Genomic DNA, 20,921 nt, shown 5'->3' on the forward strand with positions numbered 1-20,921 from the left:
AGTGTCGACGAGCCCTCATCTTCGTCATGACGGCTCAGTACGCGTCCCCCAGGGATTGGCGTCTACTTCTCAGCACAGCTCCTTATGGCAAACTGGCGTACTAAGCTGGATATCCCGCTTTAAAGCGGTCCTAGCTACCCAAAACGTCGCTTGCGCTCCTCTCTCATTCTCCGATCATGCTCTCTGAGCCCGCGATCTGGCTCTGAGACAAGCGTAATGAGCTAACTATTTAACCAGTAAGCTGGATGCCGTCTACTGCGTGGTTCTAGTTTGTACGGCATTGCAACGTCACAAGGTGTCACAATCCTTCTTATCAGATCAGCCGTATCAACGTACTTGATTCCGCTGTTCGCCGAAGTGACTCAACAAAGAGGTTTTTGTTAAAGACTTTCGTCTTCCACTTTAGCTTGCGGGTCGTCTTTCTCCGTGCTGCAGCAGAGTTCCATAGGCCGATGCGGTAGCGAAACCCTGGTGGTCGCTATGGGGATACTTCTCGCACACTCTCCAGTCCATGTTCGCCGAAAAGTCAAGGACTACAGAATGTGGCGGAATTTCTCTCAGTACCGATGTCCGTTTCGTGAACCATAAGGCTCCCAGTTTTGTCACGACACCAGGAGCCGTTTAGCTCCTCGCTTCGCCGCGATTTACTCGTTGTAGTCCTCGGCCCTAGCCTCCTCAACGAGCCGACCGGTAAGTGTCGAGGTCTACCGCCGATTTTCACTAAAAAGAAAGATTCTCGCAAGATAACTTTTGCAAATAAATCTTTGACAATTCCATTTAAAATATTTGGCATAGTTTTGTTGAACATATTCAATTTTTTCAAATTTCTTCAAAATATTCCTACCCACACATGATCCTTACTAGAGCTGCTATATGTTTTCTTTTATCATCACAACCCACTGACCAATGCTTTCTTATATCCAAACGTATTGTGAAATATAGCTAGGTCTTTACATCGTGGTTTCGAAGTATAAGTATGAATATAACTAATATTTCCATTTCTTTCAAATCCAGGGAGACCGACCATTCTGTTGCCCTATGCCAAACTGCCGAAGACGTTTTGCCACCGAACAGGAAGTCAAAAAACACATCGACAATCACATGAATCCACATTCTTCAAAAGCGCGTAAATTGGCAACGATGACAGCATTGAACAATAATAACAACAATAATAATACAAACAATAATAATAACAACAACAACGGTACTCTGGAGCAAAAGGTATCGCCTACCTTCCTGATGGATAAGCAAAATAATCTCGTCCAGCGGATGGGACCGGTAAAACACGAATTGTACTTTCCGCAATGCTACGGTCCACCATTCAATCAACCATTTATAGCAAACGCATCAGTAGTATCCGCAAATCCAACCACTACTACCAGCAATACTACCCATGGTCCCATCGCACCGCCTACTTCGACTGGAAACGGCACTAGTGGGCCAAATGCAAATTTACAACTTACCCACACAAACGCAACGATAGCGACAGGTTCAACATCCATAGCGACGGTCATAGCTGCTCCCCAAGCGGTAGTAGCACAGTGACATCCGCTGGAGGGTCCGTATCCTCCCAATGTCCCACAGACAACACTACCAACCCACGTTGGGCCACCAGCTTTGATAGCGATACACCACTGAAGAGATATTGTTGTTGATTACATCGAGGCAGTTTCCAATAGTAGCCCAGTGCCGAAGACTTCTATGTTACAGTCTCAGACTAGATCTCCTACACTGCAATATCTTCCGATGCTAAAATAATCTACAGAGTGTTAGGGTGAAAAACAATTTACATTAATTACAATTTTCATTTATGTGCAAATTTTTCATTTTCGATGCACAATAATTACTGGATCAGACCAAACGTAGTGTTAATGGAATAATGCGAAACAGAGCAGTTTACCTCTCATGAGCCTTTGGTGATAATCTACTGAGTTAGTGTCAGGATGGTCTCGGCAAGCAACCGAAATCAGAGAACAAAAACTTATATGATTGGATATTATATTTTTATGTGGAAGTCTAATCTATTTCAAATTCTTTTCAATCTTCCTATTAACGGGCTACTTCACTGTAGTGTTTTTAAAGAATCGTTTTTTTTGCCTAAAAATGTTAAAATATAAAAAGCAGGCTTGTTATTTGCTCACACAATGTGCATAAGATGCGAGATACACCGATACCCCTAGCAGCACAAAAACAATGCGATGTGCAGATCACCCGCATAAAGAGAAAATTGAGAACGAAAAATAGAAAGATTTGTGCACCGAGAGATGCACAAAGAGTCACCTTGAAGAGCCACTTTTTTGTGACTGCCCAAACAGGGAGGAAGTCGTATCAAACTACAATTCAGAAAAAGTTGGATCGGAAGTATATTTTTAACATGTTTTCTGGTTCCCTTCACTGCTTTCGTGCGCGTGGGACCAAGATGCACACGAAAGAGTCTGTTATTTCTGCTCTTTTAATGTGAGGAACCAAGGAGTAGAATGCACACATGGGAGCAACACACATCGAAGTGAAGAGGTTTATTGTAAAAGAGAAGAGCGGTGATTCGCATGAAAAGTACAAAGAGCGTGTTTATTCATCTCTTTATTTACTCTGAGGTACATTCCATCTGCATCAACGCCTCTTATGTATACCCTGAGTGTGGGCCAACCCTAGGGGTACTGAAATCTTAAACTACTTTATAAGACAATTCGAATACATCATAAAATAAGTCGAAATTCGTATGCTACTTCCAGGTATACACTATTGTTCGCTAGTCGAACTGAAAACGGAAGCCAATGTAAAATCCAAAGGGGCGCAAAACCCGAGATTCCTCAAAAGGCTCCAGAAGACCACGCTACGGCGGCCAGTTCCATTCAGATTTATTCACAACAAAATGATGTTCTCAAATTTAAAGTGTATACAAAAATAAATACCATTCGTGTTTTTATTGTGCGACACGAAAACTTAAAATGAAAAGACTTCGAATTGAAAAAAATAGTGCAAATTCTGTCGCTCGTTTACTTAGCAAACATAGCAAAGTTCGTGGAGTGAGCTAAATTGATTATCATCGAGAAGACAGGAGGCGAACATGGCGTAGTTGGTAAATCGATTGTCTTGTACGCAGCTTACCTTGGTTCGATACGAGGGATGAACTCAATTCTTAAATGAATTTCCTTCTGTTGACGATGTCGTGAACAACTGCAGCGGCAAATAACTATTTCACGTTGAACTGTCAACTTATACTTCTGTATTTTAAAGCAAACGCTCACTCTGTACTGCAATGAGATTTATTTTCCTCTTTACATTTTCTCTTCCTATTCCATTTCTCTACACAAGGCTACGCTCAATGAAACTTCTCAGATGCATTAAAATCGAGCAAAGAAAATTATTCACAGAGTAACTACGTTTTTCTAACAGGTTCAGTAATGTGTAGGTCTGACAGAAATCGAAACCAAAGACTGATATGGCAAGATATTGCTTCTAAACTGAACGTATACGAGATGAATTTAGACCGATTATGGAAGATTTGCACACAAACATAGAAAACGAACCATTCAGCTACAAAGTAGAAATTAAACAACATTTAATGGAAACGAACGTTGACAATGCATTTCCAAAATCAATATTCGAAACATTTTTCTTGTGTGTTTAAGAGTAAAACAAAAATTAAACCGAAACTGCATAGAATAACCTTTATCGCTATAAGTAGAGTCGAACTCTTTATACGGAGAAGCAGTTGTTACCAGTAAGATAAATGCCAAATTCATAAAGAAACAATGTTTGGAATTTATGAAACAGTGACTTCAGCTGATTCCAACTGAGAATACGCACTAGATGCATTTAAGCAACAGCTGATTTCTATGAGTTAAATATAAAAGTTTAAGAAACAAGAGTGCCTAGTTATTGTACATTAGGAATTTTCCACCCGTTTCCTTTCCAGTATAAAACACGAATGTGAATTCCACTTCAAAGTCCATACAAAAGAATGAAAGAAAAAGCCGACGTTAAAGATACCTCTACAATAAAACGAAACACAAATGAAAGAACACGACTGTAAATGCAAAACAAAACTAATTAAACATAGAGCAACCGAAGAAATAAAATATAGATATATAACTTCCACAACAACAAAACAGATGGTGCTATTTTTATTAAAACTTTTTTAACAGTGGAAAACTTTATTAAGTGATTAACAGAACAAGAATAGTTAATTGATAATTGAAATCGATCGCGAAACCGATGCAATAGAGTAATACAAACCAAGCAAACAACAAACAAGAGAACAATAGGATAATTAAGTTTTACAAACTCATACACACCAACCAACAATAGATAAAACGGTAAACAAACTAGAACAATATGAAATACGACACTCATTATTATATTTATATTGCAATCGAAACAAGCCAACAATAGAGGAACATACGGCCAGAACATAATTGAAGCAGGAACAGAAACTACAATCAAATATTTACCCAAGAATTTCTTTTTCTTACTCATATATACAAAACGGAATATAGCAAGATAAACTACAGAAAATGTAACATATGTGGATTTTTATCAGACTTTTGTTCCCGAACGCGCTTGTTTTATGTGCCACAGACAAATTTTATTTATGCTAACTGAATTGTTTCTACTCATACTCGCAAACTGCACGCATACGGTGTTAACACCGCCGGGTGACGTAAATCATTATTTACAGGTGATAGCTACTGCAAACTTACGTCTTCAAACCAATTTAAGGGTAAGTGAATGTAATAGGAACGAACAACCTCACATACACAAACAACCGGATATATAGTGGCATTTTCTTTCGGTACACTCAAGCAGACAACTGAGTGTATGCTTAAACTCGAAGGAAACGGATGGCGAATTATAGTTTGTAAGAAAATTGCCATAGAAAACAACACTAAATGTAGTGGATAATGCAACATAAAGTTACGGTTATGTAACGAGATATTTTTTTGTAAACAAAACATTGAAGTCTAAGGATCTAGCAGGAAATCAGGCACAGGTACAATAAAATAGAGTGTACACAGCGAATGAACCGAATGGATTGTGAATGCTATTCTGTCCTGTCAGAAAACGAAATTACATATCTTGCCGTTTATTAATTCAGCTAGATCCGTAAACTAACGTGTTGCACACTCAAGTGAAAAAGTACGATAAATTGAATGAAGTTAGTCAACTTATGGAACAGATTGACTCAATATTAAATATTAGTGAATGATTGGTTTTCACATTTTCAATCAAACGTATTTAGTTTCCTTTATTTCTGTGTTAAAAACAAAAGTCGCCAAGCAAAAAATTAAAAAGAACTCAAATTCGAACGATTAAAAAGACTAAAGACTCGTGATATTTGACTTTTAGGCCAATTTTACTGATACTTCTAGAAACCCAATAATTATCATCTCAGTAAGCGCACGAATGAACATCGAAGCGTTAATGGAGACAGGAGCGTATTGTCAAACTTGGACTTAGTGTAACATATTTCCCAAGAAACTTGTTTCATGTTTCTTCTTATTTACGTATTTAAAATCTTCCCAATCATTGCTAGAAATTAGACGTGGAGTCAAAAGAGAAAACTAAATCTGTGATAAGAAAATGCTCTAAATTATTGTTTTAATTTAATGTCTCGGAAAAAAAACGATTTTAACAATTAGTTATAATTTTCGTTAATGTTGTAAGGAAAGCAAGAACCATTTTAGGACAAATTTTTATATACCAGAAAATGTATCGCGAGTCAGAAAAAAGTATTTTGGAACGACCAACAACGTTTAGGAAAAGTTTAGGCATAAAAACCAGAATGAAAAGAAATTTATCCAGACATATGCATTTGTGTAGTTTAATTATTTTATTTGCGAAATCTAATTATCATTTTTTCCTGTACTGAAGCGGCACGTGCCATAGAATTGAGACAATTTAATCGCATAATAGATTTTTTCAAGTGTAAGTCGTTTTTCAGTGCAAAATATTAATGAAAATAACTTTTTGTTATGCAACAAAAATAATCTAAATGTAAGTAAAATGAAATCTCTAAATCTAAGCAATACGTCTGTATACCACCTTAGAGATGAGGATATTTAAGAATAAATCAAAGTAAAATTATTGTTTTTTTGGACGAAACAGTGTACTTCTTTTGCAAAGGAAGATTTTTATAAACTAATAGTACTAACTAAAAACTTTTGCATGTTCTAATATACTAAAATTGGACCAACATTTTAATTAATTGAGGAAGATTTCAACTTTGTTGAGCCATAAAACGAACATTTTTTTGAAAATTTGCATTAAAAAAGGTACAAAACATACAGTATTGAAATTCTGCGTACTGTTAGTAAATGTATTGACATAGATTAAAACAAGTTTTTGGGGATTACATATAAAAGGGGAGGCAGGTAGCTTTCTCAAAATCACGTTTTTCAAGTTTATGGAAGTTCTTCAAGGTACTACAGTAAAGTGATAGTTATGAAAATTTTCTGAGATGTGTATCTGGGGTGTGTGCATGGCTGGCATTAGAAAGTGGAAAAAAAAATGAAAACTTTTCGTTAAAAAAAAAATTTCCGGAATTTTTTTTTCCCCTCATTTTAGTACTAACCACGGACACATCCTAGCTACATCTCTCAGAAAATTTTCATAACCATCGCTCACCGGTAGCGCCTTGAACGACTTCCGTAATCTTTAAAAAGTGGTTTCGAGAACCAAACCTCCCGCCTCCTCCTTAATACGTGGCCTTCAAAAAATTGTTTTCATTTCCATCAATACATTTATAGTCAGTACGGAAAATTTCAATATCGTATGTATTGTACCTTTCTTAATGTAAATTTTCAAAACAAAATTTGTTTTATGTTCCAACCAAGTAAAAACCTACCTTGACGAATTCCCCGCGCGCGATGCCATATGGCATCGCCAGGCACGACTAAGTCTTGTTCATTTTCCTAGCAACAACTTCTACTTATACTTAATGAAGAGAGATGTTTTTTGATGTAAAATAAATCATGATTCGTTCAACTATCATGTCGTAATCATAAAAATGATGAGGAGAAAAACAGGTTTTTTCGTTTGTCTTTTGTGGGGAATGGGTTAATACTAACAGGGGGCAGATATGCGACAAAATGATAAAACCCTACATGCATTTGAATGATTCCCTGGACTGCATTCATTCGGCTCATTCTTTTACAAATCACACACCTTCCAAACTTGACGTTTCTAAATCGTCTGAGTTTTTTATTTAAATGCTGTTTATAAAATTACTTCACACGTATTTCAGGATTTCTAACAAATATATTTTCGAAGATTAGGCGCTTTATTAACTGATGATTCATCTGCTACTTAAAATTCCTTATCTTCGGTTGTATTGATCGGATCAATACTATTTTTTATTTTAGTTGTTTATAGTGTACTATAATTTTTGGTCAATAACATATTTGGACAGATGCACAGTAGGAAAAGCCCGGACTTAATGCGATATTCTCAATATTCTCTTCGGAATGTTATGCGATATTCTCACTAGTATTTTTCTCCTATCAGCTGAGCCATCAGAGACATTTTTGCGAGATTTTAAGTGATTGGAACGTAAAATGATTTTTGGCAGCTTTTTTAACCTTAGAACGTTGCACTTGCGATTTCCATCCTAGAACGTTGCACTGGGGTACAAATGCACCCCACGCGTTTGATCGCAATTTTTGCAGGTAAAAATGCAAACAAAAGAAATGTATACACCATTTTCTTCGTTTTTTTAATTGCGAAAACAGCTGTGTAAGTGAAAGTACGGAATTTATTGAATCAATGATACATACATTGGTTTGAACAAAATAAAAAGTGAAAAAATCGCTGCTTTGACTTTTTTCACGAAAATTAATATAATTTTGCGAATTTTTAACCGATTTGAAAAAAAATCAAATGATTCTAAAAGTTGAAAGAATGATCTTGATACGGTATAAAATGGAATTTCGATATATTTGAAAAACTTCAATTATTTTGAAGAGTGAAAGTTTAAAAATCGGGTTTGGAAAAATACCACGAAATGGGGTCGAAATTGAAATGAAAAAAATATTTCTGACCAGTACTGTTACAGCTGTTATTATGTGCAAATTATATTTGCGAGCCATAGCTTTGAAAAAGTATAAAAAATTAACTATAAAACAAAAATCAGAAAAAATTAGAACAATTTTTTTGCTCCGCTTCAAAATTTAATTAAACGATTAAAAACGATTATATAATACTAATTGTTACTACCGTAGTAAAACAATCGGTATTTAAACTGGTATTGTCACGAATCACTGACAGCACGAAACCTGACGAAACACTAACGGCAACCGTACACTGGGGTACAAATGTACCCCACGCCAGCTTTGACACCTGCTTCCACGAAGGCTATAAGGAAACTGGCTATAGAATATTTTCCTACTCTTACTAGGAACTCTAAATTGAATTATGGTTAGGGTCCCAGGTCGGCAAATGCCGAATTCTCGTTTTTACACGACCCCAAAGAAGGCGTGGTGTACATTTGTACCCCAGTGCAACATTCTAGGGTTGAGCGCACAATTCAGGTGTTTTTTGCATAATTTGACCATAGGAACTACATCCAGTTATTTTTGTTTTTCAAAGAAATGGTTGATTTTATGCATTTCATTACTTCACCAAAATTATCCGTATGATAAAATTACATCGTAAAATCGCCACTAGTTGGTTTAGTTAATGTTTAGATAACTGTTTGTCATGATTTTTTTATGGAATTCGAACTTCTAATGCGATAACAACAGCGACGCCCGTGAATGCCCACGATCACACTATACTCATTCGAAAGCTTTTAATTTCCTTTTTAAAATGAGTATATGCTAGTTTTGCGAAAACTTGCGATAAGCAATCAAATTTTAAAAAAAACTGTGAATGGAGACGCATGGTTACTACTGATATTGAATTCGAATAATCACTTTATAGCTAGAATAATGACACGAATACATGCACAACTTTCAAATAGCTTTGAGAGCATGATCTACAAGGGTTTTACTAGTGATCAAGAGTAAGGAGCCGAGTGGGAAGTATGTTTTTTAGATGGTAGGGGTATTAAGAATGATTGAAAATCAGTAAATCTTTTCAACCATCTGAAATAGGTTATAAAATGTTTCTGGAACTATTTCTTGCTAACTTACGCAATACCTGTCAAATAGAGTGATATAGCTTAAGGGTATGCGATATTATCCAAATAAAATAAGACCATTTTTAAATGAACCATATACACGAAAAAAGGGGTTTGGATTTATTTTCATTTAAGATATGAAATAAGCAATCTAAGTAACTTAAAACACACCTTCGAAAAAAAAATCGTAAGCCATCTTGTTGATTAGTGAATGTAGTTAAACATTCCACTAAGAGGCGCAAAATGTTTGCTTTGAAATTTTTTTGAGGCACTCTAATGAATGGTAAACGCTTATTTTTGAAATGTTTTAATATCAAAAACTAATTCAGCGTACCAAAATTACATAAAATCGTCCTATTTGAACCGATACGGCAAAGTTTGGACTTTAGTCCACCTTTTGTTCTAAGTCGTGCCACTGTGAGATGGCTTCCGCTTAATTCCGCAATAATAGTAATAATGAAAAACAGTTGCTTTTCACCATAAATCAGATACTAGTATTTCAACTATTACTTACAGTCTTCTTCATTGGTCATATCAGTCTAAAGAAAATTGTTATTGCTATAAGCTTTTTTACAGAAACAGGTAGAAAGATCGGTAGGTAACTAGACGCGTGAAGCTGGCCGTACTTTGTGTGCGAGTAGTAGTTTGAAAAGTCATGAATATCCGGACTGTTTGAAAATTTCCAAGCTCTCAGCTACATCGTATTTCCAGGGATTGGTAGTCAGGTCGAGTTTTTTGAAAAAGGCGTGTTCTGCTACCTTAGATTTTAAGTGAAATGGTACATCTTTTTCCAGTTCCCTAAAAGTTTTGGTAATTTCTGCGACGTTTTCCATAAACCGACTTTCTAATGTTCTCTTGTTTTGCCCAATATAAACTTTATCGCAATGAGAACATAATATTTTGTATATCTCAGATTTGCTTAGAGTGTCTATTGGATCTTTTGTGGACCCTAGCATTGACATTAGTTGGTAATTTCGGTAAGCAAGATCCATACCAAACTTTTTTCAATTTTGTTCTGAGTGGATATGCCATATTGTTGTTGAAATCTACAGCTAACACACTCCAGCACCCCTCCCCTCGTCAGGATACCACTCCATCCCACCTTTTACAGACCCATAACTCTCTCATTCCCACCGCCTTTACCCACCAAGCCTCTGAGTTGTTGGTTTTTCATTCTCCTCGCATACCTTCCCTTCTCCGTAGTGCCCCATTCCTGCTGCCACCTCGCCATCGAATCGATTCTCACCAGGTTCCTCACATTTCTGGTGTTTATTCGATAGTAGTATTCGATATCCTCCGCCAGGGTGATGCAGATGAGGATTATCCTGGCGATAACGCATACTGCCTCCGACGATGTTGTAGGCGCTCATCTGACCCCGTTCATCCAGTTCTCCATCGCGTCTATTGTCTCCGTTGCAGATGCCTCCACTTCTTCAAGTGTCTCACCCATCACCGTTAGTACCACATAGTCCACGAAACCCACGATTTTCACTTTCCTGAGCAGCCGCAGTATTAAGACCTCATCGTACATCCCGTTCCAAAGAATAGGAACGATAATGGAGCTCTGAGAAGCATCCGCTGTCACTCACATTGACTTCTGCCCTTCGTTCTTCGCGTACAACAAACAGCACTCTACTCTGGAAGTAGCTCTTCACGATCCAGCATAGATAGTTCCTCATTCTGTGTAGCGCTGCGGCGATGGCTCCCCAGCGCAATATCGATCTCCTCTTCGCCTCCGTTTAGATGCCTTCTCCGCACACTCGAGAACTGTCCGCATTGTATCCATTATCGATACTCTTTTGCGGAATCCGAGCTGCATCTGGGAAATTCCGTGCTCGCCCTCCGTGCATTTCAACCTGTTAAGAATGATTCTTTCCAGGAGTTTTCCAAGTGTATCCAGCAAATAGCAATCCTATACGAGGTCTAATCTCTCGGTGGCTTCCCTGTCTTTGGCAGCAACACCCGTTTCTGTACTTTCCAAATTTCGTAGAAGTTGCCTTCATCTTGCAACTACTGCAGCACCATCCTGAACATATCCGGGTATGCCAGGATCGCAGCTTTCAGCACCAAGTATTCCATCAGGACCAGGGGCTTTCTTTGATTTCAGTCGCTACGATGCTTCTGTAAGCTCATCATTAGTCACTTGCCGATCGTTCTTGTTTGCTCCTTCTTCTTCGTCGTACTGTGTCGGTGGATCGTGCTTCGGGAAGAGACACTCAACGATTATCTTTAGCTTACTCGGGCACACTTCGGCTGGCATCGACGGGCCCTACATTTTCGCCATCACGACCGGGTACACGTCGCCCCAAAGATTGGCGCCTACTTCTCAACACAGTTCCTTATGGCAATCTATTTTGTTAAGCCTGATCTCCCGTTTTAAAGCGGTCCTAACTTCCCTAAACGCTGCCTTGCGCTCCTCTCAATCTGACTCCGATACTGTTCTCTGAACCCACCCTCTGGCTCTAATACAAGCAGCGCGTAGCGTACTGAATGTCCCGTTTCACCAATAAGCTGGACGCCGTCTAATTTGCGGCATTGTAGCGTCACAAGCCGTCACAATCCGTCTTGTTAGATTAACCACACCCACGCTCTTGGCCCCGCCGTCCGGCCGAAGTGCCTCAACGAAGTGGTCTTTATTGAAAGCTTTCGTCTTCCACATTTGCTCGCCGGGCATCCTTCTCCGTGCTGCAGCAGGGTTCCGCTGGCCGATACGGTAGCGAATCGCCTGGTAGTCGATATGCGTACTTCTGGCATACTCTTCAATCCATATGTGTGTTTGTGTGTGTATATACAATCCCTCCACCACTGGCCGGCAACGCCTCCATGGAAGACACCTGTCTGCATCTATTTATTTGTTTTTACCCATAGATGAAAACGTGTTTAGTATTTTTACTGTAATTCCAATGACCGAATTGATGATTCCAAATGATCATAAACCGAATCGACCGAATGGAATTTGTAAAACGCTATCGCGGTGAACATTTGCAACAATTTTCAAACATTAAGTTGAATGCCATGCACCACCAAAACAAACAAACACAACTCTTGGCATCGATTGCTGTGTGTGTGTGTGTGTGTGTGTGTGTGTGTGTGTGTGTGTGTGTGTGGCAATACCGCGCAGCAAATACCCGCACTTCAAAAAGCGGTTAAAAGCGTCTTACTGGATCGCAACCGCTACGAGCCCTAAGCGTTGATGCGGTACTTACCCAACGTCAGTCTATCGCGGATTTGTATTGTACTCATTTCTGAACAGTTTACCGAAGAAGGTCCAAATATATAAAAATTTGAACGTTGTTTCGCCGAAATCGACTTATATCCGCTTGTATGCAATCTATGGACTCCTAAATGGCTTAACCGATTGCCGTAAAAATTTATACATAGTAGACATTTGTGTTTTTTACTTCTATTTCGCTGAAAGTCGCAGAAACGCGCGACGGATAACAGATAGTATATAATAATATGAATAATATTAGAACGAGCTCACCGGTCATTAATACGCGCCGATGCTGATGCAGAACCTGACACACTCGCAACTGCTGTCCCCATTGTGGTGCTGGCGACATTGATTGTAGATCGCCCGTGCTCTTTCATGCCCTTGAGTTTACCTGTAAACTCCAGATAAAAACCCACATTTGTGAATGAGTGAGAAACAAAGAACCATATCCTAAATGTTTGCTTGTTCCACTTGTTCCAGTGCTTTCACTAAAAATACGAGTTCCTGAAAGTGCGGCAAAGCTTCCGCCAAACCATGAATTTGGTGGTTGGTTTTTGGTGGCTGAAGGTACAAAACCTGGTGATCAAATTTTCACTTTTTCTTCAAACTTGGTAATTTTGTTGCACTATTCTTTCGGATTTTGTTTGAAAGGTTGGAAAAATGGAACAAGAGCTTCACTTATTAACATTTTATGTCTGATTTTGCCTTTCTCAATAGAAAGGTATTGCAATTGCTCTGAAAACCGACTTTTTAACGGAGGCCCGGAGGGCCGAGTGACATATACCATTCGATTCAGTTCGTCGAGTTCGGCAAATGTCTGTGTGTGTATGTATGTGTGTATGTATGTATGTGTGTGTGTATGTGTGTGTGTATGTGACCAAAAATGTCACTCATTTTTCTCAGAGATGACTGAACCGATTTTGACAAACTTAGTCTCAAATGAAAGGTGCAACGTTCCCATAGGCTGCTATTGAATTTCTAATGGATCCGACTTCCGGTTCTGGAATTACAGGGTGATAAGTACGAACACGCAGAAAATGTCGATTTTAATAAATTCTGCAATGAATGTATAAAGGTGAAAAATTTTCCAAAATATGACCACAACTGCTTCGATTTGTAGTATTAGGTCACTAACATCCATTCAAAGTCTATTTGGCCACATTGGCCACCATCCTCGGTTCCGGAAGCCCCGGCGGAAGTATCTAAATTCAGAATAACAGTCACATCGGTTTCTCGGAGATGGCTAGACCGATTCGACTAAACTTGGCCTCAAATGAAAGGTATTGCGTCCCCGTAAATGGCTATTTAATTTCATCCCGATCCGACTTCCGGTTCCGGAGTTACAGGTTGTGGCGTGCGATCACATAGCAAATTGTGATTCAAACCGATACTCCGATGAAAGCAAAAAAGGTAAAAATTTCGCTAAAATGTCTCTCAAACAACTTAAATTTGCTGTTCTAGGTCACCGACGGCCAACCAAACTTTCGTTGACTACATTAACCACCATAGACGGTTCCGGAAGTGCCCGGGAAAAGCGGCCATCTTTCAAAATTTAAGAACTCACATCAGTTTCCCGGAAATGGTTGGGCCAATTTTCACAAACTTTGTCCCAAATGATAGCTATAATATCCCCATAGATGTCTATAAAATTTCGTACGGATCGCTTATATGGATCCGGAAATATAGACTAAACCGTCCGGTCACATATGAAATTCCCATATAAGCCGGAACTCAAATTTTTTTTCAAAGGGGGGACCTCATGAAATTTCAGAAATCGAATTCGTATTTTCGATGCCAAACATCTTTAAAATGCATGAAACGTCGAGATTTTATGTTATCTCGAAAAATTTTTTTTTTTATAAAAATCGACTTTTTGGGACTTTGCCGATTTCGCACCTTTTTGCCTTTCTCAATAGAAAGGTATTGCAATTGCTCTGAAAACCGACTTTTTAACGGAGGCCCGGAGGGCCGAGTGACATATACCATTCGATTCAGTTCGTCGAGTTCGGCAAATGTCTGTGTGTGTGTATGTATGTGTGTATGTATGTATGTGTGTGTATGTGTGTGTGTATGTGACCAAAAATGTCACTCATTTTTCTCAGAGATGACTGAACCGATTTTGACAAACTTAGTCTCAAATGAAAGGTGCAACGTTCCCATAGGCTGCTATTGAATTTCTAATGGATCCGACTTCCGGTTCCGGAATTACAGGGTGATAAGTACGAACACGCAGAAAATGTCGATTTTAATAAATTCTGCAATGAATGTATAAAGGTGAAAAATTTTCCAAAATATGACCACAACTGCTTCGATTTGTAGTATTAGGTCACTAACATCCATTCAAAGTCTATTTGGCCACATTGGCCACCATCCTCGGTTCCGGAAGCCCCGGCGGAAGTATCTAAATTCAGAATAACAGTCACATCGGTTTCTCGAAGATGGCTAGACCGATTCGACTAAACTTGGCCTCAAATGAAAGGTATTGCGTCCCCGTAAATGGCTATTTAATTTCATCCCGATCCGACTTCCGGTTCCGGAGTTACAGGTTGTGGCGTGCGATCACATAGCAAATTGTGATTCAAACCGATACTCCGATGAAAGCAAAAAAGGTAAAAATTTCGCTAAAATGTCTCTCAAACAACTTAAATTTGCTGTTCTAGGTCACCGACGGCCAACCAAACTTTCGTTGACTACATTAACCACCATAGACGGTTCCGGAAGTGCCCGGGAAAAGCGGCCATCTTTCAAAATTTACGAACTCACATCAGTTTCCCGGAAATGGTTGGGCCAATTTTCACAAACTTAGTCCCAAATGATAGCTATAATATCCCCATAGATGTCTATAAAATTTCGTACGGATCGCTTATATGGTTCCGGAAATATAGACTAAACCGTCCGGTCACATATGAAATTCCCATATAAGCCGGAACTCAAATTTTTTTTCAAAGGGGGGACCTCATGAAATTTCAGAAATCGAATTCGTATTTTTGATGCCAAACATCTTTAAAATGCATGAAACGTCGAGATTTTATGTTATCTCGAAAAAATTTTTTTTTATAAAAATCGACTTTTTGGGACTTTGCCGATTTCGCACCTTTTTGCCTTTCTCAATAGAAAGGTATTGCAATTGCTCTGAAAACCGACTTTTTAACGGAGGCCCGGAGGGCCGAGTGACATATACCATTCGATTCAGTTCGTCGAGTTCGGCAAATGTCTGTGTGTGTATGTATGTGTGTATGTATGTATGTGTGTATGTATGTATGTGTGTGTGTATGTGTGTGTGTATGTGACCAAAAATGTCACTCATTTTTCTCAGAGATGGCTGAACCGATTTTGACAAACTTAGTCTCAAATGAAAGGTGCAACGTTCCCATAGGCTGCTATTGAATTTCTAATGGATCCGACTTCCGGTTCCGGAATTACAGGGTGATAAGTACGAACACGCAGAAAATGTCGATTTTAATAAATTCTGCAATGAATGTATAAAGGTGAAAATTTTTCCAAAATATGACCACAACTGCTTCGATTTGTAGTATTAGGTCACTAACATCCATTCAAAGTCTATTTGGCCACATTGGCCACCATCCTCGGTTCCGGAAGCCCCGTCGGAAGTATCTAAATTCAGAATAACAGTCACATCGGTTTCTCGGAGATGGCTAGACCGATTCGACTAAACTTGGCCTCAAATGAAAGGTATTGCGTCCCCGTAAATGGCTATTTAATTTCATCCCGATCCGACTTCCGGTTCCGGAGTTACAGGTTGTGGCGTGCGATCACATAGCAAATTGTGATTCAAACCGATACTCCGATGAAAGCAAAAAAGGTAAAAATTTCGCTAAAATGTCCCTCAAACAACTTAAATTTGCTGTTCTAGGTCACCGACGGCCAACCAAACTTTCGTTGACTACATTAACCACCATAGACGGTTCCGGAAGTGCCCGGGAAAAGCGGCCATCTTTCAAAATTTACGAACTCACATCAGTTTCCCTGAAATGGTTGGGCCGATTTTCACAAACTTAGTTCCAAATGATAGCTATAATATCCCCACAGATGTCTATAAAATTTCGTACGGATCGCTTATATGGGTCCGGAAATATAGACTAAATCGTCCGGTCACTTATGAAATTCCCATATAAGCCAGAGCTCAATTTTTTTTTTCACAGTGGGGACCCCATGAAATTTCAGAAATCGAATTCGTATTTTTGATGCCAAACATCTTTAAAATGCATGAAACGTCGAGATTTTATGTTATCTCGAAAAAAAATTTTTTTTGTAAAAATCGACTTTTTGGGACTTTGCCGATTTCGCAATATTACCGTGGCTGTTTTTTTTCAAAATTTTAGAACTCGAACTCTTTTAATGAATATAAACAACGCACACATTCTCGTGATTCATAATTGAGAAAGGCACAATTGCACCGCTAGGTGGATTAAAATAGGTTTTTGGTATGAATATCTGTATATGCCACTCGCGTCGAAATCCAAAGGGGTTATTTCCGGAAAGGTAATGCTAGAATGGGAATAATGACATGACAGGATAATTCAATTCATGTAGCTTAGGCGACCATGGCGGATAAATTTTGCAGAGAACTGGAAAAACGACTATTCGCAACGAAGGTTTGACCTACTCCGAGCGAATTCTATACATTTCCCTATGGATAGAGCGATTTTTACATTTCTTGTAATATTGTTTTGAAATATAGTGTACTAGTTCGTATCAAAATTGGTAATTATTGGAACATGCAATGGTTATAAATAAGAAGAAAACATATTCGATCCTTTCAATTCAAAGTTCAGGTCGATTTTTGTTGATCTATAGCAAACAAAAACCAGATTACAAATAGTACAAACGGTAACCAAATGAACAGCTTCCTGATCATAGTACATAGACAATGCGCAGTAAGGCATCCTGAGTTAATACTGATCAAGCAACAAACAATAGACTGAGATACGTTATCCTTAATACTTTTTAATTTTTTTGAAATGAGATGTGTGTAATTACTACGATAAATCATTATTACGAAACAATAAAGTGAATGTGAATGTTTATATTTCCCTCCCTATAAATTTAAAAACCATTGATAAGTAATTTAGATTACCTTTCTAAAACAAAATGTCGAAAGTTAGCCTGCTCCAAATATCATGAATGAACATGAATTGAGAAATGCATGTTAACGAAGTTACACCTTAGCATGTGCCATGTCTGCAAATTACTTCTCACGAATAGGTTTCTAATATGATATAGGGGGACCTCGAAAAGTCAATGTCTTGAAAAATGTAAATCCCTAGACCCCTATAATCCCAAAATGAACGTGTAACATATTTTCAGTCAAAATTTACAACAGCTATGCATAATCTATGGCTAAAATATTCTTACGGCATAGAACATTACCATGGAAAATAAATAAATATTGCGTCAATTAGAACTCGTATTGTCAGTGAAATACCAGTATAAGGGCTCCATCCGAGATTTATCTGAAAACAAGTTCGTCCTGGAATATTGGAGAAAAAATACAAATGGGTTCAAAAATTATAGCAATCATGTTTGTTCAAGCGACAGATTTCATTTTTTTAAGTTTCTCGAGCCGAGCAGTGTTCTTTATGTCCTTCCCAGCTGTTGCTAGATACTATCCGTCGCCGTCGAAAATATTTGGATCAATGCATTAGATGTCCAATGACATGCTTTTACCAGCAACTTATAGATCATGAGGGTAAGTGAACTCAATTGAGAGGCTTCCAATCAAATTGATGACCCGGACAGAAAAACCTTTGCTTTTGACACCTACACCCCCACCCCCGTGGACAAGCGTAGGTAATATCTGTACCCCCACCCTTGTTATGTTAAAAAGAGTTACATTATATGCATCGAAAACACAGATTGCTATCAGGCTTGATTGGGTGATGAACAATAATTTGTAATTTGCTTAACTGCTTGGGAAAGCACGCTGTGTTCGCTGTTCACTAGGCGAATGAGCTTGCCCGAGCAATGCAGTTCATTAAATAAACAAGGATGGCGTCGTTCATAGAAGCGTAGTGTGCTGGAGGCCCAAAGCTCTCAAGTTACCATAATCATGAAGCCATTGCAGCTGATATAACGCATACATGCATTAAGGATCTTTAGCAAGCATATATGCCTCACATATGCATTTAGTGCTGTTATAGAGCAAATATAAAGCGACATAATGCTAATGTGATACTGTGAGTTTACTCGTTATACTGTTCCTCTTGAAACTCTGCATGCTTCATTGCATTCGAATATAGCTCAGGCAGCGAAAGCAGCGCACTTGTCGCGAAGGACGAAGCAAGGTATCCATGTTCGAAACGTACTAAGGGTAAGGGAGACCTGGGCTGGTTGGCCGAGTTTTGTTTTCAGAATTTCTGTGCTCTTTCTTGTTAGACTTTTTAATAAACGGTTTGTGCTGTCATGAAGATTCAACCCTTGAGTAAATATGTAAAAAAATTTCATTCATAAAACAAAATCAGGAAAAGAGTTATTAACAATCAAAGGCGGAAAGAAAAATCGGCCACCCAATCCCAGGGTTGGCCGAGTTGGGCAAAATAAGTGATACACATCAAATGCATCAGTGGAAAACGTTTATTAGTGAGAAAACTTCATTTTGAGGTGCAAAGAAACTCCACTCTTTACTTTTTGATTATTTTAGACTTAGTTTGGCAGCTTTAGTGAGCTTTTGTACAGCTACCGCTGTTTTGTGTGCTTCCGCCAGTGCACGCTTACGTTTCTTTCATTTGTCTCCTCCTCAAAGGCTGCTTTTTTGGGGAATCGGTCAAAATCTGAGTCGATCCGTGAGAAATCGTTCAGATAAACAAACGGTTTTCCTTGAACCTCCGGGCAAGGACGCTTGTGGCCCCTTTTGCAAGATGAACGTTCAGTTGAATGCAGCGAATGCTGCTCATTTTGCGGTGTTTCTTTGCTGTCGATTTTTGGGGCAAATGCTTCGTCCCATTTATTGTCCCGACGGTTAGTCACAGGCTGTGTGCTGTTCGACGTTCCAGTGGCCTTTTGTAGCCCAGTATTTGCTTCGGCTCTTGCCGTTTGCGCTCCTTCGCCTACAGGGGGTTTTCGATCCTCTCCTTGTGTATCAGTTCGTGAGCCACATACGGTAGGGTCCTTTGGTGTATAAATCGTAAGACGGGCTGCCGCTGATGCACTCGCTACCGTTGCTGCAGGCTTGCTATGATCAAAAGTGCGTCGTGAGGTGCTCCGTGGTGGATCAACCACAGGAGCTTTTATAGTCCATGCTTGCCTAGAACTTTCAGCTGGTTGTGTTGGGAGGTTATCAATTTAACTGAAGCCTAATCTACCGCCAACAGGAGCTGTACCGTTTTGAGGACCGTAGTTTTCTCCACGACCCTACAGCATTCTGTGCAGAAATTATGGTTCTGATTCTGCACTAGACGTAGGATGTTCCTATCGGACCTTTCGATGCTGTCGATGAAATACCCGTAAAACGTATGTTTTGGAATCTGTGGCGCTTCAACGGCTTCCAATGAAGCGCCTTCCCAGGGCTTGATCGCAGCTGTGGCATCCAGAAGCCACTTGGCTGTATCTTTGTCTAGACAGGCGATTGATCTTTTTCGGTTGCGGTTCCTTCCCGAATCCATTCTTGTTCGACGTGTCCGTCGAACGCTGTCACTTGGGAGGTTTTCCAACTCCAGCGCTTCAGTGGGTCTGTGGCCGTTTCTCAGCAGCCACCCATAGCGTTTCTTCGCAACTCCGCTGAAGTCACGAACTCTTCCTGTTCCTCTTGTTTTATTTTCGGAGTCCTCCGACCCACCGGTTGCTCCGCCGGACTGGTCTGTGTCCTTCCTGTTCACTGTCCAATCCTCGACTCTATTTGGAGAGTTGAGAATGGACGAAGTGCAGGACACATCATCCTCCAATGAGTTCAGCAGCGCTCCAAGTTTGCTTTCTACGCAATCCTTCTCCTCTTCTACCTCCATCGTCGCAATCTCCTTCAAACTCATGTTTACAGTGTTCTTAGTGTTTTCTGTTTGGTTCCCACGAATAGCTAGGGAAAGAAAGTCAACCCTGTCAGAGCCTCGCTTGACATGGTAAGGGCACGGCTTTGTATTTCTCAATACTTTGGATCGCAGCCCTCGTTTTACGTAGCGTTGGGGTTCGAAATATTGATGCCCCCCGCCATTCATCCCTCGGCACAAAATACAAATGTTCTATGGTCATATTTAATGGTTTACTTTTAGTCCATTAACTCATCAGTCAATCATATTGAGCTAAGAATAAGTACGTTCTATTTGGAAACGGGGGGTGTTTGATTTGTGCATGATGTCAATATCGATTAGGAACACAGCATTTATATTTTTTGTGTTTCGCGTCTTCATTGTAATATCGCAACTTTTACTCGAACGAGGTGGAAAATTTCAAGTTACGGGATCTCGATATGCTTGTGATTATACCAATAAGGACCATTTATAAATTCTGCCACGCTATTAGGAGGGAGCGATATGACTAATTGTGACATAAATGGGAGGGGAGCACATCACGTATCCTACAGTCAATAAACTATTCAAACATATTATGTACGAAAGTATATTCTCAGTCGCATCGCTT

General features: G+C 39.2%; 1 protein-coding gene across 4 annotated transcripts in view; it reads left to right on the plus strand.

Moving 5' to 3' along the window:
• LOC131694164 (endothelial zinc finger protein induced by tumor necrosis factor alpha) overlaps nt 1-14,768 on the plus strand; it is a 146,980-nt gene extending 132,212 nt beyond the window's left edge. For all 4 annotated transcript variants that reach the window (XM_058982639.1, XM_058982640.1, XM_058982641.1 and 1 more), the window contains exon 6: nt 1,015-14,768. In XM_058982639.1, coding sequence (XP_058838622.1) covers nt 1,015-1,545 — 531 coding nt within the window. In that variant the 3' untranslated portion in view covers nt 1,546-14,768. The remainder of the gene's footprint in view (nt 1-1,014) is intronic.
• The last annotated feature ends 6,153 nt before the right edge of the window (nt 14,769-20,921 follow it).

Source organism: Topomyia yanbarensis, chromosome 3, assembly GCF_030247195.1.
Source record: "Topomyia yanbarensis strain Yona2022 chromosome 3, ASM3024719v1, whole genome shotgun sequence".
Lineage (NCBI taxonomy): Eukaryota > Metazoa > Arthropoda > Insecta > Diptera > Culicidae > Topomyia > Topomyia yanbarensis.